Source organism: Myiozetetes cayanensis, unplaced genomic scaffold, assembly GCF_022539395.1.
Source record: "Myiozetetes cayanensis isolate MyiCay16 unplaced genomic scaffold, myiCay2020 scf317, whole genome shotgun sequence".
NCBI lineage: Eukaryota > Metazoa > Chordata > Aves > Passeriformes > Tyrannidae > Myiozetetes > Myiozetetes cayanensis.
In genome coordinates this window covers 18,620-44,737 of record NW_026087541.1, presented here as the reverse complement: position 1 = coordinate 44,737, position 26,118 = coordinate 18,620, and the positions used below count along the sequence as shown (strand labels likewise).

At 56.4% G+C, this 26,118-nt stretch overlaps 2 protein-coding genes and 3 long non-coding RNA genes across 7 annotated transcripts in view; 4 read left to right on the top strand and 1 right to left on the bottom strand.

Moving 5' to 3' along the window:
- Positions 1-153: 153 nt before the first annotated feature.
- LOC126645845 (uncharacterized) lies at positions 154-1,889 on the bottom strand. Its single transcript, XR_007630178.1, has 3 exons — positions 1,182-1,889; positions 765-967; positions 154-469 (listed from the first exon to the last, which is right to left on the bottom strand). It is a non-coding gene; the product is annotated as an uncharacterized LOC126645845 (long non-coding RNA).
- Positions 867-1,465, top strand: LOC126645844 (uncharacterized). Its single transcript, XR_007630177.1, has 2 exons — positions 867-1,008; positions 1,111-1,465. It is a non-coding gene; the product is annotated as an uncharacterized LOC126645844 (long non-coding RNA).
- Positions 1,890-3,045: 1,156 nt separating the features above from the next.
- The window catches only part of LOC126645841 (heterogeneous nuclear ribonucleoprotein L-like), a 32,392-nt gene continuing 9,319 nt past the window's right edge, over positions 3,046-26,118 (top strand). The window contains 9 exon segments of the mRNA XM_050326656.1: positions 3,046-3,197; positions 3,968-4,086; positions 9,611-9,848; positions 14,241-14,321; positions 15,622-15,723; positions 17,037-17,109; positions 24,523-24,565; positions 24,567-24,630; positions 25,192-25,224. Of these exon segments, the coding sequence (XP_050182613.1) occupies positions 9,624-9,848; positions 14,241-14,321; positions 15,622-15,723; positions 17,037-17,109; positions 24,523-24,565; positions 24,567-24,630; positions 25,192-25,224 (621 nt within the window). The 5' untranslated portion in view covers positions 3,046-3,197; positions 3,968-4,086; positions 9,611-9,623.
- Positions 14,328-15,402, top strand: LOC126645842 (uncharacterized). 2 transcript variants are annotated; one of them, XR_007630175.1, is made up of 3 exons: positions 14,328-14,750; positions 15,171-15,182; positions 15,342-15,402. It is a non-coding gene; the product is annotated as an uncharacterized LOC126645842 (long non-coding RNA). The 2 variants fall into 2 exon arrangements; XR_007630176.1 differs by lacking the exon at positions 15,171-15,182 and adding an exon at positions 15,147-15,158.
- Positions 22,220-24,566, top strand: LOC126645840 (uncharacterized). 2 transcript variants are annotated; one of them, XM_050326653.1, is made up of 3 exons: positions 22,220-23,213; positions 23,339-24,050; positions 24,526-24,566. In XM_050326653.1, the coding sequence occupies exons 1-2, from the start codon at positions 22,846-22,848 to the stop codon at positions 23,964-23,966; spliced, it is 996 nt and encodes a 331-aa protein (XP_050182610.1). In that variant the 5' UTR covers positions 22,220-22,845; the 3' UTR covers positions 23,967-24,050; positions 24,526-24,566. The 2 variants fall into 2 exon arrangements, with proteins under 2 accessions (XP_050182610.1, XP_050182611.1); XM_050326654.1 differs by having other exon boundaries at positions 22,220-23,233; positions 23,443-24,050.

Below are 26,118 nucleotides of genomic sequence, written 5' to 3'. Positions count from 1 at the left end.
ATCCCAAAGATCCCCCCCAAAACCCACTGGGAGGGGCCCAAACCCCTCAAATCCCCCCCATCCCCAAGCAAGGAGAGACCGTGGCAAGAAAAGACTGAGGGGGGAGCACCTAAAAAACCCCAAATTTGAAGCAGGAACCCCAAAAAACTCCTTTTAACACCTTTTTTTTCCCTTTCCCCAGCGGGGGTGGGTGCTGGGCCCCTCCAACTACTACAGCTTTGGGGGGAGGCAGCAGAAAACCGAGGACCCCCCCATCCCCTCCACCGAACTGGCCACCCAGGTCATCGAGTACGCCCGCCAGCTGGAGATGATCGTCTGAAATGGCTTTAAAATCACCCAAAAACCACCCAAAATTACCCCAAAATACCCCAAAATCAGCCCAGAACCAGCCCAGAGACACCCAGGGCGGGCAGCTGAAGATGATCGTCTGAAATGGCTCTAAAATCACCCAAAATCACCCCAAAATGACCTCAAAATTAACTTAAAACCAGCCCAGAGACACCCAGGGCGGGCAGCTGGAGATGATCGTCTGAAACAGCCCCAAAATCACCCAAAATCCACCTCAAAATTAACTTAAAACCAGCCCAGAAACACCCAGGGCGAGCAGCTGGAGATGATCGTCTGAAATGGCTCTAAAATCACCCAAAATCACCCAAAATCACCTCAAAATTAACTTAAAACCAGCCCAGAGACACCCAGGGCGGGCAGCTGGAGATGATCGTCTGAAATGGCTCTAAAATACCCCAAAATTACCCCAAAATGACCTCAAAATTAACTTAAAACCAGCCCAGAGACACCCAGGGTGGGCAGCTGGAGATGATCGTCTGAAATGGCTCTAAAATCACCCAAAATTACCCCAAAATGACCTCAAAATTAACTTAAAACCAGCCCAGAAACACCCAGGGCGGGCAGCTGGAGATGATCGTCTGAAATGGCTCTAAAAACACCCAAAATCACCCAAAATTAACTTAAAACCAGCCCAGAAACACCCAGGGTGGGCAGCTGGAGGTGATCGTCTGAAATGGCTCTAAAATCACCCAAAAATCCCCCAAAATGACCCCAAAATTAACTTAAAACCAGCCCAGAAACACCCAGGGCGGGCAGTTGGAGATGATCGTCTGAAACAGCCCCAAAATGGCCTCAAAATACCCCAAAATTAACCTAAAATACCCCAAAATCACCCCAGAACCAGCCCAGAGACACCCAGGGCGGGCAGCTGGAGATGATCGTCTGAAATGGCATCTAAAATCACCCAAAATTACCCCAAAATGACCTCAAAATTAACTTAAAACCAGCCCAGAAACACCCAGGGCGGGCAGCTGGAGATGATCGTCTGAAATGGCTCTAAAATCACCCAAAATCACCCCAAAATGACCTCAAAATTAACTTAAAACCAGCCCAGAAACACCCAGGGCGGGCAGCTGGAGATGATCGTCTGAAATGGCATTAAAATCACCCAAAATTACCCCAAAATGACCTCAAAATTAACTTAAAACCAGCCCAGAGACACCCAGGGCGGGCAGCTGGAGATGGTCGTCTGAAACAGCCCTAAAATCACCCAAAAATCCCCCAAAACTCTTAAATCTGCTTTTTATTCTCCATAATTCTCTTTATTTCTTATTTTTCCCACTTTTCCCCCCCGTTTTTGGGGTCATTTCGCTGCATTTTAGGAGTTTTTAAGGATTTAAAGTTGGGGGTTTTTTTGTGTGGGGGGAGAGATTTCATGTTATTAAAAGATGGTTTTTTGGGGAGGTTTTTCAATCTGAACCTCAAATTCCCTTTTTTATTCCTTTTTCCCCCTCATTTTTTCCCCTCATTTTGTCGCATTTTAGGAGGTTTTTAAGGATTTAAAAAGGAGTTTTTTGGGGAGGTCTCGATGCAAAACCCCCTCAAACCCCCAGGACCTCCCAAATTCCCCCTTTAATCTCCGTTTTCCCCCCATTTTTCAGCATTTTGGGGTTTTTTTCTCTGCCTGGGGTTATTTTTGGGAGGTCCCCATGGGGGGGGAGGGAAGGGCACTCATTTTTTGGGGCAGAATGGTCAAAAATCGCCCCAAATGGAAGTTTAATAAAGCGATGGAGTCCAAGAGTCGCTGTGAGACCCAAAAATTGGGGAATTTGGGGGGTTTTGGGGTTTTTTTTGGACAGGGATCCCCAAAATTGGGGGCGGGGGGGTGCTTTAGGACCCGGGGGTGCCCTCGGAAAGCCAAGCCCCGCCCACCTCGTTGCTGATTGGGCGGCGCGAATGAAAGGGCGGCGCTGATTGGTGGGAGTGGGAAGCGGGGATGAAACGAGCGCGGTGATTGGTTGGAGGGGGGGCGGAGATGGTGCGCCCCCTGGCGGGCGGGAGGAGAAGCCCCCCCAGTGCTCCAATAACCAGTGACCTCCTCCCAGCGCCCCAGTAAGAACCAGTAACCGCCCAGTGCCCTCCCAGTTCCCTCCCAGTTCTCCCAGCAACCCCACAGGGATTGGGCCCAGTCTGAGGGGATCCCCCCCCCCGTGGGCGGAACGAACCGGAGCGAACTGACCAATCGATGAGCGGTCCGGCCGGCGCGAGCTTTGATTGACGCGCCCCTCACCCAATGAGACGAGATTGCGTAATTGGTGTGCGGGCGAACCAATGGCGCGAGGCGGCGCCGCCGAAGGGCGCTGTGGGAAGGTGGAGGCGGGGCCTGCGTGCCCCGGCATGAAGAAGAAGGGCGGGGCCTCGCTTTGATTGACAGTCTTTCATCCAATCGTCGCGGTGGGCGGGCGGACCGCTGCAAGATCCGCCAATCAGCTTTTTAGAACGCCGCTGATCGACAGCTCGGCCGGCCAATAATCTTGCGGCCGCTGGTCCAATGAGAACCCTACCTGGTGGCGGGAACGGTGTCAGCCAATGGAGCGCTTAGAATCGCCTGATTGACGCGTGGGCGGGCCAATGGGGGCGTGTCGTGGGCGGGGCGCGGCTGTGAGGGCGCCATGTCGCGGCGGCGGTGGCGCGGCCCTCAGGGCGGCGAGGGCGGCGGGCGCGGGGCCGACATGGGGAAGATGGCGGCGGGCGGCGGCGGCGGCTCCGGTCGCTACTACGGCGGCGGCGGCGGCGGCGGCGAGGGCGGCAGGGCTCCCAAGCGCCAGAAAACTGACGGCGCGGAGCCGCCGCCTCACGGGCCCGGCGGGCCGGGGGGAGCGGGCGGAGGGGCCGGAGCGGGAGGAGCGGTGAGGAAATGGCGGGGGAAAAGGGGGGTTCTATGGGGAAAAGAGGGGGTTTTGTGGGGAAAGAGGGGGTTTTGGGGGGCAATTGGGGGTAAGGGGGGCTGAGAGGGCAAAAATGGCGGGAGGGGCTGAGGGGGCAAAAATGGCGGGAAGGGCTGAGGGGCTGAAAATGGCGGGAGGGGCTGAGGGGGTGAAAGACCCTCATTATGGGGGGGTAAAAGACCCTCGTTGGGGTTGTGGGTAAAATTGGGAGGGGTGGGATTAAAAAATTGCTCTGAGGGTGAAGAAGGGCCTGAGGGGGGTAAAAAAGAGCCTCGGGAGCGTAAATGTGGGTAAAAGGAGAGGAGTAAAACAGCTCTTTTTGAGGTAAAGGTTGGGAAGAAAGAGGAGGGTGAATACGGTGAGGTAAAACACTCGTGTTGAGGGACCAAAATACCCCTTGAGGGGGACAGAACAACCCTTGGGGAGTGGAATATTCTGGGGGGGGCTGCTGAGGAGGGGGTTGGATATTGGGAGGGGGTCTCAGCGGGGGAAAAACGCCCCTTTTTTTTTGGTGGTGGGGGGATAAATATTTTTTGGGGGTGATAAATAAATATTTTGGGTGGCCCCCAAACCACCCCTTTTGGGGGGTTAAATTTTGGGGGGGGAAAGTCTCAGAGTGGGGTGGGTTTTTTTTACTTGTTTTATCCCCAAACTCGGGGGGGATTTTGGGGTGTCCCCAAGTGCCCTTTGGTGTCCCCAACCCCCTCACCCCTGTGTGTCCCCCTCCCCAGGAGAGCTACGAGGACCCCCACAAGACCCCGGCGTCCCCCGTGGTTCACATCAGGGGGCTCATCGACGGCATCGTGGAGGCCGACCTGGTGGAGGCCCTGCAGGAGTTCGGGCCCATCAGGTGACCCTGGGGACATCTGGGGACATCGGGGACGTCAGGGGACATCTGGGGACGTCAGGGGACATCTGGGGACATCAGGAGATGTGGGGACATTGGGGACAAAAAAGGCTGATCTGGTGGAGGCCCTGCAGGAGTTCGGGCCCATCAGGTGACCCTGGGGACGTTTGGGGACATTTGGGGACATCAGGGGACATCTGGAGACATCAGGGGATGTGGGGACATCAGGGGACATTGGGGGACATCAGGGGACATCAGGGGATGTGGGGACATTGGGGACACAGGGGCTGATCTGGTGGAGGCCCTGCAGGAGTTTGGGCCCATCAGGTGACCCTGGGGACATCAGGGGACCTCTGGGGACGTCAGGGGACATTGGGGACATCAGGGGATGTGGGGACATTTGGGGACACAGGGGCTGATCTGGTGGAGGCCCTGCAGGAGTTTGGGCCCATCAGGTGACCCTGGGGACATCTGGGGACATCAGGGGACATTGGGGACATCAGGGGACATTGGGGACATCAGGGGACATTGGGGGGACATCAGGGGACACTGGGGATGTGGGGACACTGGGGACACAAAAGGCTGACCTGGTGGAGGCCCTGCAGGAGTTCGGGCCCATCAGGTGACCCTGGGGACATTTGGGGACATCAGGGGTCATCAGGGGACATTGGGGGACATCAGGGGATGTGGGGACATCTGGGGACATCAGGGGACATTGGGGACATCAGGGGACATTGGGGACATCAGGGGATGTGGGGACATCAGGGGACATTGGGGACATCAGGGGACATTGGAGACATCAGGGGATGTGGGGACATTGGGGGACATCTGGGGACATTGGGGACATCAGGGGATGTGGGGACATTGGGGACACAAAAGGCTGACCTGGTGGAGGCCCTGCAGGAGTTCAGGCCCATCAGGTGACCCTGGGGACATTTGGGACATCTGGGGACATCAGGGGACACTGGGGATGTGGGGACACTGGGGACACAAAAGGCTGACCTGGTGGAGGCCCTGCAGGAGTTCGGGCCCATCAGGTGACCCTGGGGACATTTGGGGACATCAGGGGACATCAGGAGATGTGGGGACATTGGGGACACAGGGGCTGATCTGGTGGAGGCCCTGCAGGAGTTTGGTCCCATCAGGTGACCCTGGGGACATTTGGGGACATCTGGGGACATTTGGGGACATCTGGGGACATCAGGGGACATTGGGGGACATTGGGGACATCAGGGGATGTGGGGACACTGGGGACACAGGGGCTGATCTGGTGGAGGCCCTGCAGGAGTTTGGTCCCATCAGGTGATCCTGGGGACGTTTGGGGACATTTGGGGACATCTGGGGACATCAGGGGATGTGAGGACACAGGGGCTGATCTGGTGGAGGCCCTGCAGGAGTTCAGGCCTATCAGGTGACCCTGGGGACATTTGGGGACATCAGGGGATATTTGGGGACATCAGGGGACATTGGGGACACCAGGGGATGTGAGGACACAGGGGCTGACCTGGTGGAGGCCCTGCAGGAGTTCGGGCCCATCTGGTGACCCTGGGGACATCAGGGGACATCAGGGACATCAGGTGACACTGGGGATCTGGTGGAGGCCCTGCAGGAGTTCAGGCCTATCAGGTGACCCTGAAGACATCAGGGGACATCAGGGGACATCAGGGGATGTGGGGACATCTGGGGACATCAGGGGATGTGGGGACATTGGGGACACAGGGGCTGATCTGGTGGAGGCCCTGCAGGAGTTCGGGCCCATCAGGTGACCCTGGGGACATCTGGGGACATCAGGGGACATCAGGGGACACTGGGGATGTGGGGACACTGGGGACACAGGGGCTGATCTGGTGGAGGCCCTGCAGGAGTTTGGGCCCATCAGGTGACCCTGGGGACATTGGGACATCAGGGGACATTTGGGGACATCAGGGGATGTGGGGACATCAGGGGACATCAGGGGACATTTGGGGACATCAGGGGATGTGGGGACACTGGGGACACAAAAGGCTGATCTGGTGGAGGCCCTGCAGGAGTTCGGGCCCATCAGGTGACCCTGGGGACATTTGGGGACATCAGGGGACATTGGGGACATCAGGGGATGTGGGGACATCAGGGGACATTGGGGACATCAGGGGATGTGGGGACATTGGGGACACAAAAGGCTGATCTGGTGGAGGCCCTGCAGGAGTTCAGGCCCATCAGGTGACCCTGGGGACATTTGGGGACATCAGGGGACATTGGGGACATCAGGGGACATCAGGGATGTGGGGACATCAGGGGACATCAGGGGACATCAGGGGACATTGGGGACATTTGGGGACATCGGATGTGGGACATTGGGACACAGGGCTGATCTGGTGGAGGCCCTGCAGGAGTTTGGGCCCATCAGGTGACCCTGGGGACATTGGGGACATCTGGGGGACATTTGGGGACATCAGGGGACATTGGGGACATCAGGGGATGTGGGGACATTTGGGGACATCAGGGGATATTGGGGACATCTGGGGACATCAGGCGATCGTGGGGACATTGGGGACATCAGGGCACTGGGGACATTGGGGACATTGGGGACATCAGATGTGGGGACATCAGGGGACATTGGGGACATCAGGGATGTGGGGACACTAGGACAAAGGCTGATCTGGTGGAGGCCCTGCAGGAGTTCAGGCCCATCAGGTGACCCTGGGGACATTTGGGGACATCAGGGGACATCTGGGGACATCAGGGGATGTGGGGACATTGGGGACATCAGGGGATGTGGGGACATTGGGGGACATTTGGGGACATCAGGGGATGTGGGGACATTGGGGACACAGGGGCTGATCTGGTGGAGGCCCTGCAGGAGTTTGGGCCCATCAGGTGACCCTGGGGACATTTGGGGACATCTAGGGGACATCAGGGGATGTGGGGACATTGGGGACATCAGAGGGCTGACTCTGGTGGAGGCCCTGAGGAGATTTAGGGACCATCAGGTGTGACACCTGGGGACATTTGGGGACATTGGGGACATTGGGGACATCAGGGATGTGGGACATCAGGGGACATTGGGGACATCAGGGGATGTGGGGACACAGGGGCTGATCTGGTGGAGGCCCTGCAGGAGTTCAGGCCTATCAGGTGACCCTGGGGACATTGGGGGACATCAGGGGATGTGGGGACATCAGGGGATGTGGGGACATTGGGGACACAGGGGCTGATCTGGTGGAGGCCCTGCAGGAGTTTGGGCCCATCAGGTGACCCTGGGGACATTTGGGGACATCAGGGGACATCAGGGGATGTGGGGACATTGGAGACAAAAAAGGCTGATCTGGTGGAGGCCCTGCAGGAGTTCAGGCCCATCAGGTGACCCTGGGGACGTTTGGGGACATCAGGGGACATCAGGGGATGTGGGGACATTGGGGACACAGAGGCTGATCTGGTGGAGGCCCTGCAGGAGTTTGGGCCCATCAGGTGACCCTGGGGACATTTGGGGACATCTGGGGACATTTGGGGACATCAGGGGACATCTGGGGACATCAGGGGATGTGGGGACATTGGGGACACAGGGGCTGACCTGGTGGAGGCCCTGCAGGAGTTTGGTCCCATCAGGTGACCCTGGGGACATTTGGGGACATCAGGGGACATTTGGGGACATCAGGGGATGTGGGGACATTGGGGGACATTGGGGACATCAGGGGATATGGGGACATTGGGGACACAAAAGGCTGACCTGGTGGAGGCCCTGCAGGAGTTTGGGCCCATCAGGTGATCCTGGGGACATCTGGGGACATTTGGGGACACTGTCCCAGTTATGTGGTGGTGACACCGTGGGGTGGTGACACCGGTGACAGTGACCCCGTGGTGACCCTGTCCCTTTTTTGGTGTCCCAGCTACGTGGTGGTGACACCGGTGGCAGTGACCCCATGGTGACCCCGTGGTGACCCTGTCCCCTTTTTTGGTGTCCCAGCTACGTGGTGGTGACCCCATGGTGTGGTGACCCCATGGTGACCCTGTCCCCTTTTCTGGTGTCCCAGCTATGTGGTGATGATGCCATGGGGTGGTGATGCCATGGGGTGGTGACCCTGTCCCCTTTTTTGGTGTCCCAGCTACGTGGTGGTGATGCCATGGGGTGGTGATGCCATGGGGTGGTGACCCTGTCCCCTTTTTGGTGTCCCAGCTACGTGGTGGTGATGCCATGGGGTGGTGACCCTGTCCCCTTTTTGGTGTCCCAGCTACGTGGTGGTGACACTGGTGGCAGTGACCCTGTGGTGACCCCGTGGTGACCCTGTCCCTTTTTTGGTGTCTCAGCTACGTGGTGGTGATACCGTGGGGTGGTGACACGTCCAGTGACCCTGTGACCCCGTGGTGACCCTGTCCCTTTTTTGGTGTCTCAGCTACGTGGTGGTGATACCGTGGGGTGGTGACACCGGTCACAGTGACCCCGTGGTGACCCCGTGGTGACCCTGTCCCCTTTTCTGGTGTCCCAGCTATGTGGTGGTGATGCCATGGGGTGGTGATGCCATGGGGTGGTGACCCTGTCCCCTTTTCTGGTGTCCCATCTACGTGGTGGTGATGCCATGGGGTGGTGATGCCATGGGGTGGTGACCCTGTCCCCTTTTTTGGTGTCCCAGCTACGTGGTGGTGACACCGGTGGCAGTGACCCTGTGGTGACCCTGTCCCCATTTTTGGTGTGCCAGTTATGTGGTGGTGATGCCATGGGGTGGTGACCCTGTCCCCTTTTCTGGTGTCCCATCTACGTGGTGGTGATGCCGTGGGGTGGTGACACCGGTGGCAGTGACCCCATGGTGACCCTGTCCCCTTTTGTGGTGTCCCAGCTACGTGGTGGTGATGCCATGGGGTGGTGACCCTGTCCCTTTTTTGGTGTCCCAGCTACGTGGTGGTGACCCCATGGTGTGGTGACCCCATGGTGACCCTGTCCCCTTTTCTGGTGTCCTAGTTACGTGGTGGTGACACCGGTGACAGTGACCCCGTGGTGACCCTGTCCCCATTTTTGGTGTCCCAGCTACGTGGTGGTGATGCCATGGGGTGGTGACCCTGTGGTGACCCTGCCCCCTTTTTTGGTGTCCCAGCTACGTGGTGGTGATGCCATGGGGTGGTGATGCCATGGGGTGGTGACCCTGTCCCCTTTTCTGGTGTCCTAGTTACGTGGTGGTGACACCGGTGACAGTGACCCCGTGGTGACCCTGTCCCTTTTCTGGTGTCCCAGCTACGTGGTGGTGACACCGGTCACAGTGACCCCATGGTGACCCTGTGGTGACCCTGTCCCCTTTTTTGGTGTCCCAGCTACGTGGTGGTGATGCCATGGGGTGGTGACACCGGTGACAGTGACCCCGTGGTGACCCTGTCCCCTTTTCTGGTGTCCCAGCTACGTGGTGGTGATGCCATGGGGTGGTGACCCTGTCCCCTTTTCTGGTGTCCCAGCTACGTGGTGGTGATGCCATGGGGTGGTGATGCCATGGGGTGGTGACACCGGTGACAGTGACCCCGTGGTGACCCCGCAGTGACCCTGTCCCCTTTTCTGGTGTCCCAGCTACGTGGTGGTGATGCCGAAGAAGCGGCAGGCGCTGGTGGAGTTCGAGGACATCCTGGGCGCCTGCAACGCCGTCAACTTCGCCGCCGACAACCAGATCTACTTCGCGGGGCACCCGGCCTTCGTCAACTACTCCACCAGCCAGAAAATCTCCCGGCCAGGGGACAGCGACGACGCCAGGGGAGTCAACAACGTGCTGCTCTTCACCATCCTCAACCCCATCTACTCCATCACCACGGTGGGTGAGGGTTTGGGGGGTTTAGGGGGGATTTGGGGCATCAACAACGTCCTGCTCTTCACCATCCTCAACCCCATCTACTCCATCACCACGGTGGGTGTCATCTGGGGGGTTTGGGGGTCCTGAGGGGATTTGGGGGTCCTGAGGGGATTTGGGGCGTCAACAACGTCCTGCTCTTCACCATCCTCAACCCCATCTACTCCATCACCACGGTGGGTGAGGGTTTGGGGGGATCCTGAGGGGATTTGGGGGTCACCAATGTGCTGCTCTTCACCATCCTCAACCCCATCTAGTCCATCACCACGGTGGGTGAGGGCTTTGGGGGTCCTGAGGGGATTTGGGGGGTTTAGGGGGGAATTTAGGGAGGGGGGATCCTGAGGGGATTTTGGGGGTCACCAATGTGCTGCTCTTCACCATCCTCAACCCCATCTACTCCATCACCACGGTGAGTGTCATTTGAGGGGGTTTGGGGGGTCCTGAGGGGATTTGGGGGCTCACCAACGTCCTGCTCTTCACCATCCTCAACCCCATCTACTCCATCACCACGGTGAGTGTCATTTGGGGGGGTCTGGGGGTCCTGAGGGGATTTCAGGGGGCTTTAGGGGAATTTGGGGGGTCAACAACGTCCTGCTCTTCACCATCCTCAACCCCATCTACTCCATCACCACGGTGGGTGAGGGTTTGGGGGTCCTGAGGGGATCTGGGTGGCTTTAGGGGGATTTGGGGGGTGTTAGGGGGATTTGGGGGTTTGGGGGCTCACCAACGTCCTGCTCTTCACCATCCTCAACCCCATCTACTCCATCACCACAGTGAGTGTGGGTTTGGGGGGTCCTGAGGGGATTTGGGGGAGTCCTGAGGGGTCACCAACGTGCTGCTCTTCACCATCCTCAACCCCATCTACTCCATCACCACCGTGAGTGAGGGTTTGGGGGTCTGGGGGTCCTGAGGGGATTTGGGGGCTTTAGGGGAATTTGGGGGTCACCAACATGCTGCTTCTTCACCATCCTCAACCCCATCTACTCCATCACCACGGTGGGTGAGGGTTTGGGGGGTCCTGGGGGGATTTGGGGGGTCACCAACGCCCTGCTCTTCACCATCCTCGACCCCATCTACTCCATCACCACGGTGGGTGTGGCTTTGGGGGCTTTAGGGGGACTAGGGGGCTTTAGGGGAATTTGGGGCGCCAACAACGTGCTGCTCTTCACCATCCTCAACCCCATCTACTCCATCACCACGGTGGGTGAGGGTTTGGGGGTCCTGGGGGATTTGGGGGCTTTAGGGGATTTGGGGGTCACCAACGTCCTGCTCTTCACCATCCTCAACCCCATCTACTCCATCACCACGGTGAGTGTGGGTTTTGGGGGTCCTGAGGGGATTTGGGGGTCCTGAGGGGTCACCAATGTGCTGCTTCTTCACCATCCTCAACCCCATCTACTCCATCACCACGGTGGGTGAGGGCTTGGGGGTCCTGAGGGGATTTGGGGGTTTAGGGGAATTTGAGGGGATCCTGAGGGGATTTTGGGGCGTCAACAACGTCCTGCTCTTCACCATCCTCAACCCCATCTACTCCATCACCACGGTGGGTGAGGGTTTGGGGGGTTTTGGGGGGGTCCTGAGGGGATTTGGGGGGTCACCAACGTGCTGCTCTTCACCATCCTCAACCCCATCTACTCCATCACCACGGTGGGTGTCATCTGGGGGGTTTGGGGGTCCTGAGGGGATTTGGGGGGTCCTGAGGGGATTTGGGGGGTGTTAGGGGGATTTGGGGGATTTGGGGGTCACCAACGTCCTGCTCTTCACCATCCTCGACCCCATCTACTCCATCACCACCGTGAGTGTCATTTGAGGGGGTTTGGGGGGTCCTGAGGGGCTTTAGGGGGAATTTGGGGCGTCAACAACGTGCTGCTCTTCACCATCCTCAACCCCATCTACTCCATCACCACGGTGGGTGAGGGTTTGGGGGTCCTGGGGATTTGGGGGCTTTAGGGGATTTGGGGGTCACCAACATCCTGCTCTTCACCATCCTCAACCCCATCTACTCCATCACCACGGTGAGTGTGGGTTTTGGGGGTCCTGAGGGGATTTGGGGGTTTAGGGGGATTTGAGGGGATCCTGAGGGGATTTTGGGGGATCACCAACGTGCTGCTCTTCACCATCCTCAACCCATCTACTCCATCACCACGGTGGGTGTCATCTGGGGGTTTGGGGGGTCCTGAGGGGATTTGGGGGTCACCAATGTGCTGCTCTTCACCATCCTCAACCCCATCTACTCCATCACCACGGTGGGTGTCATTTGGGGGTTTGGGGGTCCTGAGGGATTTTGGGGGTCACCAATGTGCTGCTCTTCACCATCCTCAACCCCATCTACTCCATCACCACGGTGAGGTGTGGGTTTGGGGGTCCTGAGGGGATCTGGGTGGCTTTAGGGGGATTTGGGGGTGTTAGGGGGATTTGGGGGGTTTGGGGCTCACCAACGTCCTGCTCTTCACCATCCTCAACCCCATCTACTCCATCACCACAGTGAGTGTGGGTTTGGGGGTCCTGAGGGGATTTGGGGGGTCCTGAGGGGTCACCAACGTGCTGCTCTTCACCATCCTCAACCCCATCTACTCCATCACCACGGTGGGTGTGGATTTGGGGTCCTGGGGATTTGGGGCGCTTTAGGGGATTTGGGGGCTTTAGGGGATTTGGGCGTCACCAACGTCCTGCTCTTCACCATCCTCAACCCCATCTACTCCATCACCATGGTGAGTGAGGGTTTGGGGGTTTAGGGGATTGGGGGCGCTTTAGGGGGATTTGAGGGCCAACAACGCCCTGCTCTTCACCATCCTCAACCCCATCTACTCCATCACCACGGTGGGTGAGGGCTTGGGGGTTTAGGGGTTTGGGGGTCCTGAGGGGATTTGGGGGTTTAGGGGAATTTGAGGGATCCTGAGGGGATTTGGCGTCAACAACGTCCTGCTCTTCACCATCCTCAACCCCATCTACTCCATCACCACGGTGGGTGAGGGTTTGGGGGGTTTGGGGGTCCTGAGGGGATTTGGGGGTCACCAACGTGCTGCTCTTCACCATCCTCAACCCCATCTACTCCATCACCACGTGGGTGTCATCTGGGGGTTTGGGGGTCCTGAGGGGATTTGGGGGTCCTGAGGGGATTTGGGGGTGTTAGGGGGATTTGGGGGCTTGGGGCGTCACCAACGTCCTGCTCTTCACCATCCTCAACCCCATCTACTCCATCACCACGGTGAGTGTCATTTGGGGGGGTCTGGGGGGGTCCTGAGGGGCTTTAGGGGGAATTTGGGGCGTCAACAACGTCCTGCTCTTCACCATCCTCAACCCCATCTACTCCATCACCACGGTGGGTGAGGGTTTGGGGGTCCTGGGGATTTGGGGGGCTTTAGGGGGATTTGGGGGTCACCAACGTCCTGCTCTTCACCATCCTCAACCCCATCTACTCCATCACCACGGTGAGTGAGGGTTTGGGGGGTCCTGAGGGGATTTGGGGGGTTTAGGGGGGATTTGAGGGGATCCTGAGGGGATTTTGGGGGGTCACCAACGTCCTGCTCTTCACCATCCTCAACCCCATCTACTCCATCACCACGGTGAGTGGGGGTTTGGGGGGATCCTGAGGGGATTTTGGGGGGGTCACCAACGTGCTGCTCTTCACCATCCTCAACCCCATCTAGTCCATCACCACGGTGGGTGAGGGTTTGGGGCGATTTTGGGGTCCCAGGTTGTTTTTTTCAGGGTCCCGGGGTATTTTTGGGATCCCAGGGTATTTTTGGGGGTTCCAGGTTGGTTTTTTTAGGTGTCCCCGGGTTATTTTGGGGGTCCCAGGTCGGTTTTTTTTGGGGGGTCCCAGGGCATTTTTGGGATCCCAGGGTATTTCTGGGGAGTCCCAGGGTATTTTTGGGGGGTCCCAGGGTATTTTTGGGATCCCAGGGCATTTTTGGGATCCCCAGGGTATTTTTGGGGGGTCCCAGGGTATTTTGGGGGTCCCAGGGTATTTTTGGGGTGTCCCAGGGTATTTCTGGGGGTCCCAGGGTATTTTGGGATCCCAGGGTATTCTGGTGTGTCCCAGGCTATTTCTGGGTGGTCCCAGGGTATTTTGGGGTGTCCCAGGATATTTTTGGAATCCCAGGCTATTTCGGGGGGCTCCCAGGGTATTTTGGGGGGTCCCAGGGTATTTTGGGGGCTCCCAGGGTATTTTGGGGGTTCCCAGGCTATTTCTGGGGTGTCCCAGGGTATTTTGGGGGGTCCCAGGATATTTTTGGAATCCCAGGGTATTTCTGGGGTGTCCCAGGGTTCCCAGGGTATTTCTGGGGGCTCCCAGGGTATTTTGGGGGGTCCCAGGTGTGTTTTGGGGTGCGCTGACCCCCGCTGTGCCCCCAGGACGTGCTGTACACCATCTGCAACCCGTGCGGGCCGGTGCAGAGGATCGTCATCTTCCGCAAGAACGGCGTCCAGGCCATGGTGGAATATCCTGGGAAACACGGATTTGGGAATCTCTGGGGGCCTGGGGGGGGGTCCCCAAAATCTGGGGCTGCGGCAGGAAGTGGATCCAGGTGTTCCCATCCCATCCAGGTGTTCCCATCCAATCCAGGTGTTCCCAGTCAATCCAGGTGTTCCCAACCAATCCAGGTGTTCCCAGTCAATCCAGGTGTTCTCAATCAATCCAGGTGTTCCCAACCAATCCAGGTGTTCCCAGCCAATCCAGGTGTTCCCATCCAGGTGTTCCCAATCAATCCAGTTCTTCCCAACCAATCCAGGTGTTCCCAAGCAGTCCAGATGTTCCCAGCCAGTCCAGGTGTTCTCAGTCAATCCAGGTGTTCTGATCCAATCCAGGTGTTCCCATCCCATCCAGGTGTTGCCAACCCATCCAGGTGTTCCCATCCAATCCAGGTGTTCCCAACCAATCCAGTTCTTCCCAACTCATCCATGTGTTCCCAGCCAGTCCAGGTGTTCCCAGCCAATCCAGTTCTTAACTCATCCAGGTGTTCCCAACCACTTCAGGTGTTCCCAACTCACCCAGGTGTCCCCCCAGGTGTCCCCTCAGGTGTCCCCAATCCCAGCATTCCCAGAATTCCCGGGATTTGGTGCATTCCTTGACCCCAGGGCAGGTTTGACTCCGTGCAGAGCGCCCAGCGTGCCAAGGTGTCCCCTCAGGTGTCCCCCCAGGTGTCCCCAATCCCAGAATTCCCAGCATTCCCAGAATTCCCGGGATTTGGTTGCATTCCTTGACCCCAGGGCAGGTTTGACTCCGTGCAGAGTGCCCAGCGTGCCAAGGTGTCCCCCCAGGTGTCCCCTCAGGTGTCCCCCCAGGTGTCCCCTCAGGTGTCCCCCCAGGTGTCCCCCCAGGTGTTCCCAATCCCAGCATTCCCAGAATTCCCGGGATTTGGTGCATTCCTTGACCCCAGGGCAGGTTTGACTCCGTGCAGAGCGCCCAGCGTGCCAAGGTGTCCCCCCAGGTGTCCCCCCAGGTGTCCCCTCCAGGTGTCCCCCCCAGGAGCTCAGAAGTCCCCCCAGGTGTCCCCCCAGGTGTCCCCAATCCCAGAATTCCCAGCATTCCCAGAATTCCCGGGATTTGGTGCATTCCTTGACCCCAGGGCAGGTTTGACTCCGTGCAGAGCGCCCAGCGTGCCAAGGTGTCCCCTCAGGTGTCCCCCCAGGTGTCCCCCCCATGAGCTCAGGTGTCCCCCCAGGTGTCCCCCCAGGTGTCCCCAATCCCAGAATTCCCAGAATTCCCGGGATTTGGTTGATTCCTTGACCCCAGGGCAGGTTTGACTCGGTGCAGAGTGCCCAGCGTGCCAAGGCCTCTCTCAACGGCGCCGACATCTACTCGGGCTGCTGCACCCTCAAGATCGAGTACGCCAAGGTGGGCACACCTGGGGCACCTGGGGGGGCCTGGGGGTAGATGGGAACGTTTGGGGATACCTGGGCACACACCTGGGCACACCTGGGCACACACCTGGGGATACCTGGGGGTACCTGGGCACACATCTGGGCACACCTGGGGCACCTGGGGGGGCCTGGGAACACACCTGGGGGTACCTGGGGGTAGATGGGAACGTTTGGGGATACCTGGGCATACATCTGGGCACACACCTGGGGATACCTGGGGGTACCTGGGCACACATCTGGGCACACCTGGGGCACCTGGGGGGGCCTGGGAACACACCTGGGTGTACCTGGGGGTAGATGGGAACATTTGGGATTACCTGGGCACACATCTGGGGATACCTGGGGGTACCTGGGCACACATCTGGGCACACCTGGGGCACCTGGGGGGGCCTGGGCACACACCTGGGTGTACCTGGGGGTAGATGGGAACATTTGGGATACCTGGGCACACCCCTGGGCACACCTGGGCACACACCTGGGGATACCTGGGGGTACCTGGGCACACACCTGGGCACACCTGGGGCACCTGGGGGGACCTGGGAACACACCTGGGGGTACATGGGGGTAGATGGCAACATTTGGGGATACCTGGGCACACACCTGGGGACACCTGGGCACACACCTGGGGATACCTGGGGGTACCTGGGCACACATCTGGGCACACCTGGGGCACCTGGGGGGGCCTGGGAACACACCTGGGGGTACCTGGGGGTAGATGGGAACATTTGGGATACCTGGGCACACCTGGGCACACACCTGGGGGTACCTGGGCACACACTTGGGGACATGTGGGAATACCTGGGGATGTCTCAGAACATGTGGGGGCACACCTGGGCACACACCTGGGGGTACCTGGGGGTACCTGGGCACACACCTGGGGACATGTGGGCACACACCTGGGGGGTACCTGGGCATACCTGGGCACACATCTGGGCACACCTGGGCACACACCTGGGGATACCTGGGGACGTCTCGGAACATGTGGGGGCACACCTGGGCACACACCTGGGGGTACCTGGGCATACCTGGGCACACACCTGGGGACATGTGGGGATGCCTGGGGACATCTGGGAACATGTGGGGGCACACCTGGGGGCACCTGGGCACATACCTGGGGGTACCTGGGCACACACCTGGGGGTACCTGGGGACACACGTGGGGTTACCTGGGGGTACCTGGGCACACACATGGGGTTACCTGGGGGTACCTGGGCACACACCTGGGGTACCTGGGCACACCCATGTGCAGGTGCCAACCCCCCCATTTGTGCCCCTTCCCCCCTTCCAGCCCAGCCGCCTGAACGTGTTCAAGAACGACCAGGACACCTGGGACTACACCAACCCCAACCTGAGTGGCACAGGTACAGCAACACCTGGGCACACCTGGGGGTCACCTGGGCACACCTGGGGGTCACCTGGGCATGCCTGGGGGTCACTTGAGCACACCTGGGCACACCTGGGGGTGACCTGGGTACACCTGGGGGTGACCTGGGCACACCTGGGGGTGACCTGGGCACACCTGGGGGTGACCTGGGCTCACCTGGGGGTGACCTGGGCACACCTGGGGGTGATCTGGGCACACCTGGGGGTCACCTGGGCACATCTGGGGGTCACCTGGGCACACCTGGGCATGACCTGAGCTCACCTGGGGGTCACCTGGGGGTGACCTGGGCACACTTGAGGGTCACCTGGGCACGCTTGGGGGTCACCTGAGCACACCTGGGCACACCTGGGGGTGACCTGGGCACACCTGGGGGTCACCTGGGTACACCTGGGCACACCTGAGAGTGACCTGAGCTCACCTGGGCACACCTGGGGGTCACCTGGACACACGTGGGGGTCACCTGAGCTCACCTGGGCACCCCCAGGGTGACAATTCCAGGGGGTGGGTGACGATCCCGATGGATTTTGGGGTTGTGGGGGGGGGGATCTTTCCCGGGGGGAAGCGGCAGCGGAATTCCCGACCGGATTCCTCCTCCCCCCCTTCCTCTTCCTCCTCTTCCTCCTCCTCCTCCTCACACCCCTCACCACACACGGAGAGCCAAAAAAACACCGGCAGGACCCCCCGCCGAGGGACACGGCACGACATTCCCAAAAAAAAAACAACCCCCTCCTGCCGAGGGACACGGCACGACATTCCCAAAAAAAAAACAACCCCCTCCTGCTGAGGGACACGGCACGACATTCCCAACATTCCCAAAAAAAACCAACACCCCCCACCTGGCAGTGGGGACAAAAAAAACCACGGAAAAAGCCACGGGAATTCTCTCTGTTTTTTTGGGAATTCTTTCACTGGCAAAGGCACCACAGGTCGGGCGGGTTCAGCAGCTTTTCCAAGGACACAATCCCAGTGGTTTTCCCAGGAATTCTTTTACTTCCAAAGGCACAACAGACAGATTTGGCGCGGCCACAAAAATTCTGAGGCACAACATTCCAGTGGTTTTTCCGGGAATTCTCTCACTTCCAAAGGCACAGACTGGGAGGGTTCAGCTTTGCCAAGGACACAATTCCAAGGCACAACATTCCAGTGGTTTTTCCAGGAATTCTCTCACTTCCAAAGGCACCACAGGACACAAAAATTCCAAGGCAAAATCCGGGAATTCTCTCACTTCCAAAGGCACCACAGGACACAAAAATTCCAAGGCACAATCCCAGTGGTTTTCCAGGAATTCTCTCACTTCCAAAGGCACCACAGGACACAATTCCAAGGCACAATCCCAGTGGTTTTCCAGGAATTCTCTCACTTCCAAAGGCACCACAGGACACAATTCCAAGGTACAATTCCAGTGGTTTTCCCAGGAATTCTCTCACTTCCAAAGGCACCACAGGACACAAAAATTCCAAGGCACAATCCCAGTGGTTTTCCCAGGAATTCTTTTACTTCCAAAGGCACAACAAACAGATTTGGTGTGGACACAAAAATTCCGAGGTACAACATTCCAGTGGTTTTTCCAGGAATTCTCTCATTTCCAAAGGCACAACCAACAGAGTGGGCAGGTCCAACTTTTCCAAGGACACAAAAATTCCGAGGCACAATCCCAGTGGTTTTCCGGGAATTCTCACTTCCAAAAGCACCACAGGACACAATTCCAAGGACACAATCCCAGTGGTTTTTCCAGGAATTCTTTCACTTCCAAAGGCACCACAGGACACAATTCCAAGGCACAATCCAGGAATTCTCTCACTTCCAAAGGCACCACAGATTGGGCGGGTCCAACTTTTCCAAGGACACAATCCCAGTGGTTTTCCAGGAATTCTCTCACTTCCCAAGGCACCACAGGACACAAAAATTCCAAGGCACAATCCCAGTGGTTTTCCAGGAATTCTCTCACTTCCAAAGGCACCACAGGACACAATTCCAAAGCACAATCCCAGTGGTTTTTCCAGGAATTCTCTCACTTCCAAAGGCACAGACTGGGAGGGTTCAGCTTTTCCAAGGACACAATTCCAAGGCACAACATTCCAGTGGTTTTTCCAGGAATTCTCTCATTTCCAAAGGCACAACCAACAAAGTGGGCGGGTCCAACTTTTCCAAGTACACAAAAATTCCGAGGCACAATCCCAGTGGTTTTCCCAGGAATTCTCACTTCCAAAAGCACCACAGGACACAATTCCAAGGCACAGTCCGGGAATTCTTTCACTTCCAAAGGCACCACAGGACACAATTCCAAGGCAAAATCTGGGAATTCTCTCACTTCCAAAGGCACCACAGATTGGGCGGGTCCAACTTTTCCAAGGACACAATTCCAAGGCACAACATTCCAGTGGTTTTTCCAGGAATTCTCTCACTTCCAAAGGCACCACAGGACACAATTCCAAGGCAAAATCCGGGAATTCTTTCACTTCCAAAGGCACCACAGGACACAAAAATTCCAAGGCACAATCCCAGTGGTTTTTCCAGGAATTCTCTCACTTCCAAAGGCACCACAGGACACAATTCCCAAGGCACAATCCCAGTGGTTTTTCCAGGAATTCTCCCACTTCCAAAGGCACCACAGGACACAATTCCAAGGCACAATCCCAGTGGTTTTCCAGGAATTCTCTCACTTCCAAAGGCACCACAGGACACAATTCCCAAGGCACAACATTCCAGTGGTTTTCCAGGAATTCTCTCACTTCCAAAGGCACCACAGGACACAATTCCCAAGGCACAATCCCAGTGGTTTTCCAGGAATTCTCTCACTTCCCAAGGCCCAGTTTGGGCTTCTTTTTATTTTTAGGAATTTCTCGACACGGTTTAACTTCCAAGGCACAAATTCCAAGGTATAAATTCCGAGGCACAATTCCAGTGGTTTTCCAGGAATTCTCCCACTTCCAAAGGCACCACAGATTGGGAGGGTCCAACTTTTCCAAGGACACAATTCCAGCGGTTTTTTTTCAGGAATAATTTCACACCACAGTTCAACTTCCAGGACACAATTCCAAGGCACAACATTCCAGTGGTTTTCCAGGAATTCTCTCACTTCCAAAGGCACCACAGGACACAATTCCAAGGCACAATCCCAGTGGTTTTTCCAGGAATTCTCTCACTTCCAAAGGCACCACAGGACACAATTCCAAGGCACAACATCCCAGTGGTTTTCCAGGAATTCTCTCACTTCCAAAGGCACCACAGGACACAATTCCAAGGCAAAATCCGGGAATTCTCTCACTTCCAAAGGCACCACAGATTGGGCGGGTCCAACTTTTCCAAGGACACAATCCCAGTGGTTTTCCAGGAATTCTCTCACTTCCAAAGGCACCACAGGACACAATTCCAAGGCACAACATTCCAGTGGTTTTGCAGGAATTCTCTCACTTCCAAAGGCACCACAGGACACAATTCCCAAGGTACAATCCCAGTGGTTTTTCCAGGAATTCTCTCACTTCCAAAGGCACAGACTGGGAGGGTTCAGCTTTTCCAAGGACACAATTCCAAGGCACAACATTCCAGTGGTTTTCCAGGAATTCTTTCACTTCCAAAGGCACCACAGGACACAATTCCAAGGCACAATCCCAGTGGTTTTTCCAGGAATTCTCTCACTTCCAAAGGCACAGACTGGGAGGGTTCAGCTTTTCCAAGGACACAATTCCAAGGCACAACATTCCAGTGGTTTTTCCAGGAATTCTCTCACTTCCAAAGGCACAACCAACAGAGTGGGCGGGTCCAACTTTTCCAAGGACACAAAAATTCCAAGGCACAATCCCAGTGGTTTTTCCAGGAATTCTCTCACTTCCAAAGGCACCACAGGACACAATTCCAAGGCACAATCTGGGAATTCTCTCACTTCCAAAGGCACCACAGGACACAATTCCAAGGCAAAATCTGGGAATTCTCTCACTTCCAAAGGCACCACAGGACACAATTCCAAGGCACAATCCGGGAATCTTTCACTTCCAAAGGCACCACAGGACACAAAAATTCCAAGGCACAATCCCAGTGGTTTTTCCAGGAATTCTTTCACTTCCAGAGGCACCACAGGACACAAAAATTCCAAGGCACAATCCCAGTGGTTTTTCCAGGAATTCTTTCACTTCCAAAGGCACCACAGGACACAATTCCAAGGCAAAATCTGGGAATTCTTTCACTTCCAAAGGCACCACAGGACACAAAAATTCCAAGGCACAATCCCAGTGGTTTTTCCAGGAATTCTCTCACTTCCAAAGGCACCACAGGACACAAAAATTCCAAGGCACAATCCCAGTGGTTTTCCAGGAATTCTCTCACTTCCAAAGGCACCACAGGACACAAAAATTCCAAGGCACAATCCCAGTGGTTTTCCCAGGAATTCTTTTACTTCCAAAGGCACAACAAACAGATTTGGCGCGGCCACAAAAATTCCGAGGCACAACATTCCAGTGGTTTTTCCAGGAATTCTCTCTCACTTCCAAAGGCACCACAGGACACAATTCCCAAGGTACAATCCCAGTGGTTTTTCCAGGAATTCTCTCACTTCCAAAGGCACCACAGGACACAATTCCAAGGCACAACATTCCAGTGGTTTTCCAGGAATTCTCTCACTTCCAAAGGCACCACAGGACACAATTCCCAAGGCACAATCCCAGTGGTTTTCCAGGAATTCTCTCACTTCCCAAGGCCCAGTTTGGGCGGTTTTTTTGGAATTTCTCAACACGGTTCAACTTCCAAGGCACAATTCCCAAGACCCAATTCCAGGGGGTTTTCTTTAGGAATTCTCTCCCAAGGCCCCAGTTCTGGTGGGTTTTTTAAGGAATTTCCCACCTTCCCAGAACGATTTTTATCTTTTTTTTTAGGAATTTCCTCCTTTCTGAGACTCTTGGGGTGTTTTTGGGGGGATCTCTTGGCTTTCCAGGGATGTCTTTGGGATGGTTCTTTAGGAATTCTCTCAGCTCCAGGAGCACATTTAGGACAATTCCACCATTCCAAGATCCCTCTTTGCTGGTTTTTAGGATCTTTTCATCATTCCAAGATCCCATTTGGGTGATTTTTAGGATCTTTTCATCATTCCAAGATCCCATTTGGGTGATTTTTAGGATCTTTTCACCACTCCAAGACCATTTCTTGGTGGTTTTTAGGATCTTTTCATCACTCCAAGATCCCATTTGGGTGATTTTTAGGATCTTTTCACCACTCCAAGACCATCTCTTGGTGGCTTTTAGGATGTTTTTATCACTCCAAGATCCCATTTGGGTGATTTTTAGGATCTTTTCATCACTCCAAGACCATCTCTGGGTGATTTTTAGGATGTTTTCACCACTCCAAGACCATCTCTGGGTGGTTTTTAGGATCTTTTCATCACTCCAGGATCCCATTTGGGTGGTTTTTAGGATCTTTTCATCACTCCAGGATCCCATTTGGGTGATTTTTAGGATCTTTTCATCACTCCAAGATCCCATTTGGGTGGCTTTTAGGATCTTTTCACCACTCCAAGACCATCTCTGGGTGGTTTTTAGGATGCTCTCACCAATCCAAGGCCATTTCTTGGTGCACTCCAGGAACTCTCACCACTCCAAGGCCATTTCTTGGTGCACTCCAGGAACTCTCACCACTCCAAGACCACATTTGGGTGCATTTTAGGAACCTCTCACCATTCAAAGTGGTTTTTAGGACGTTTCCGCCACTCCAAGACCACATTTTGATGGGTTTTAAGACGCTCTCACCACTCCAAGGCCACACTTTGGTGCATTTTAGGAACCTCTCACCACTCCAGGACCATCTCTGGGTGATTTTTAGGATGTTTCCACCACTCCAAGGCCACATTTCGGTGCATTTTAGGAATCTCTCACCATTCAAAGTGGTTTTTAGGACGTTTCCACCACTCCAAGGCCACATTTTGGTGCATTTTAGGAACTTCTCACCATTCAAAGTGGTTCTTAGGATGTTTCCACCACTCCAAGACCATCTCTGGGTGGTTTTTAAGACGCTCTCACCACTCCAAGACCATCTCTTGGTCATTTCCAGGAACTCTCACCACTCCAAGACCACATTTCGGTGCATTTTAGGAACCTCTCACCACTCCAAGACCACACTTTGCTGGGTTTTAGGATGTTTCCACCACTCCAGGACCATCTCTTGGTCATTTCCAGCAACTCTCACCACTCCAAGACCACATTTTGGTGCATTTTAGGAACTTCTCACCACTCCAAGACCACATTTGGGTGCATTTTAGGAGCTTCTCACCACTCCAAGACCACACTTGGGTGCATTTTAGGAAGTTTCCATCACTCCAAGGCCATCTCTGGGTGGTTTCCAGCAACTCCAGCAACACTCCAAGGCCATTTCTTGGTGCACTCCAGGAACTCTCACCACTCCAAGACCACACTTTGCTGGGTTTTAGGATGTTTCCACCACTCCAAGACCACATTTTGGTGCATTTTAGGAACCTCTCACCACTCCAAGACCACATTTGGGTGCATTTTAGGACGTTTCCACCACTCCAAGACCACACTTTGCTGCTCCTCACCACTCAGAGAGACCCCCACTCTTTCCTCTACCACTTTTTTCCACCTCAACCAGCGAGACACCCCTCAAAATAAACCAACCAACCAAAAGCAAGCCAAAAAAAAAAACACCTGCCAAAGGAAAACACACAGAGGACACAGGACACGCACAGGAGGAGGAACGACCCCATCCCGGACAAGGAACCCCCTCCCTGGGGGGTTTTTAACCCCCTTTTTTTGTGGTGTTTTGAACCCCCCCCCCCCAAAATTGGGGGCCCCCCTTGTGACTGTCCCCCCTGTGCCGCTGCAGGGCCCGTAGCGCGCTCGGAGCCTCGAGGGGGAAGGGGAAAACCCCCCAAATCGGGGCCAAAACGGACTTTTTTGCCCCCCCCTTGACTCAGCTGTAAGTAAAGCCCCTCTTGTGGTTTTTTTGGTGTCGTTTTGGGGGGAAACCCAGAGAGACTCGAGGAGGGAGGATTTAAAAAAAAAAAAAAGGATTTAAAAAAGAAGGATTTAAAAAAGAAGGAGGGGAAAAAGTCGCCGTTTCGCGCTGCCTCGACCCCTCCCCTCCTCTCCCCACCTTCCCATCCCCCAGCTCAGGAAGGGGCTCGTTAGGGTTAATTAGCAGCTAATTGTGGAGGGTTAATTTGTGCTGATCCTGTAAATTTGGGGGTGGGAGGGGGTTTGGTCCCCCCTCACTCTTTACCTGTAAAGGAGGTGTTGGGTGGTCCTGGGAGGAGCGGGGAGAATTTGGGAGCCCAAAATCTCTGGAGGGGGAGGTGCCCAAATTTTTGGGGGAGGGGGTGGGAGCAAACCCTCCCCCAAAATGGGTGTGTCCCCCTGAGCTGTGGGTGTGTCCCCCTCACCCTCCCCAGCAGAGCCCGGTGGGAACCCCAACAAGAGGCAGCGCCAGCCCTCCTGGGGACCACCCAGCGGAGTACGGCACGGGGGGGCAAAACTGGGGGCAAAATTGGGGGCAGGGGGCTTGGGGGCAAAATTGGGGGCTGGGGCTTGGGGGCAAAATTGGGGGTGGGGAAGCGGTTTGGAGGGTGAGGAGGGGGAAATTTGGAAGGGGGAGTTGAGGGGGGCACAGGGTGATGAGGGGTCCCACTGTGGAGGGGGTGTGAATTAGGGGGAATAAGGTTGGGGAGGGTCCCCGTCACTTTTGGGGGGTCCAACAATTTTGGGGTTCCCCGTCACTTGGGGGTCCTGCATCAGTCTTTGGGGAGGGGGGGTTGTCCTACAATTTTGGGGGGTGCCCCACATCACTGAGGGGGGGGTCCCATGATTTTGGGGGGTGCCCCACGTCACTGAGGGGGGGTCCCACGATTTTGAGGGCTCCCCTGTCACTCTGGGGGTCCCACGATTTTGGGGTGCCCACATCACTGAGGGGGTCCCACGATTTTGGGGTGTCCCACCTCACTGAGGGTCCCCGATTTTGGGGTGCCCCACATCACTGAGGGGGGGTCCCACGATTTTGAGGGGTACCCCACATCACTGAGGGGGGGGTCCCACGATGTTTTGGGGTGCCCCACATCACTGAGGGGGGGGTCCCACGATGTCAGGGGGTGCCCCACGTCACTGAGGGGGGGTCCCACGATTTTGGGGATGCCCCACATCACTGGGGGTCCCACGATGTTCTGGGGTACCCCCATCACTGAGTGGGGGTCCCACGATTTGAGGGGGTGCCCCACATCACTGAGGGGGGTCCCACGATTTTGGGGGCTGCCCCACATCACTGAGGGGGGGTCCCACGATTTTGGGGGGTACCCCACATCACTGGGGGGGGGGTCCCACGATGTTTTGGGGTGTCCCACCTTACTGAGGGGGGGTCCCACGATGTTTTGGGGTGCCCCACATCACTGAGGGGGGGTCCCACGATTTTGGGGGGTGCCCCACATCACTGAGGGGGTGTCCCACCTTACTGGGGGGTCCCACGATTTTGGGAGTACCCACGTCACTGGGGGTCCCACGATGTCAGGGATGCCCCACGTCACTGGGAGGTCCCACGATGTTTTGGGGTGCCTCACATCACTGAGGGGGGGTCCCACGATTTGAGGGGGTGCCCCACATCACTGAGGGGGGGTCCCACAATATTTTGAGGGGTCCCCTATCACTGGGGGGGGGTCCCATGATTTTGGGGAATGCCCCACATCACTGAGGGGGGGTCCCACAATGTTTTGGGGTGTCCCACCTTACTGAGTGGGGGTCCCACGATTTTGAGGGCTCCCCTGTCACTCTGGGAGGTCCCACGATTTTGGGGTGCCCCACATCACTGAGGGGGTCCCACGATTTTGGGGGATGCCCCACATCACTGAGGGGGGGTCCCACGATTTTGGGGGGTGTCCCACATCACTGAGGGGGGGTCTCACGATGTTTTGGGGTACCCCACATCACTGAGGGGGGGTCCAATGATTTTCGGGGGTGCCCCACATCACTGAGGGGGTCCCACGATTTTGGGGTGCCCCACA

Excerpts from the sequence above, each read along its gene's own strand:
- LOC126645840 (XM_050326653.1), top strand. The coding sequence starts at position 22,846 with ATGGGTTTTAAGACGCTCTCACCACTCCAAGGCCACACTTTGGTGCAT. Across the intron at positions 23,214-23,338 it reads TTTCGGTGCATTTTAGGAAC|TTCTCACCACTCCAAGACCA; the intron begins CTCTCACCACTC and ends CATTTTAGGAAC.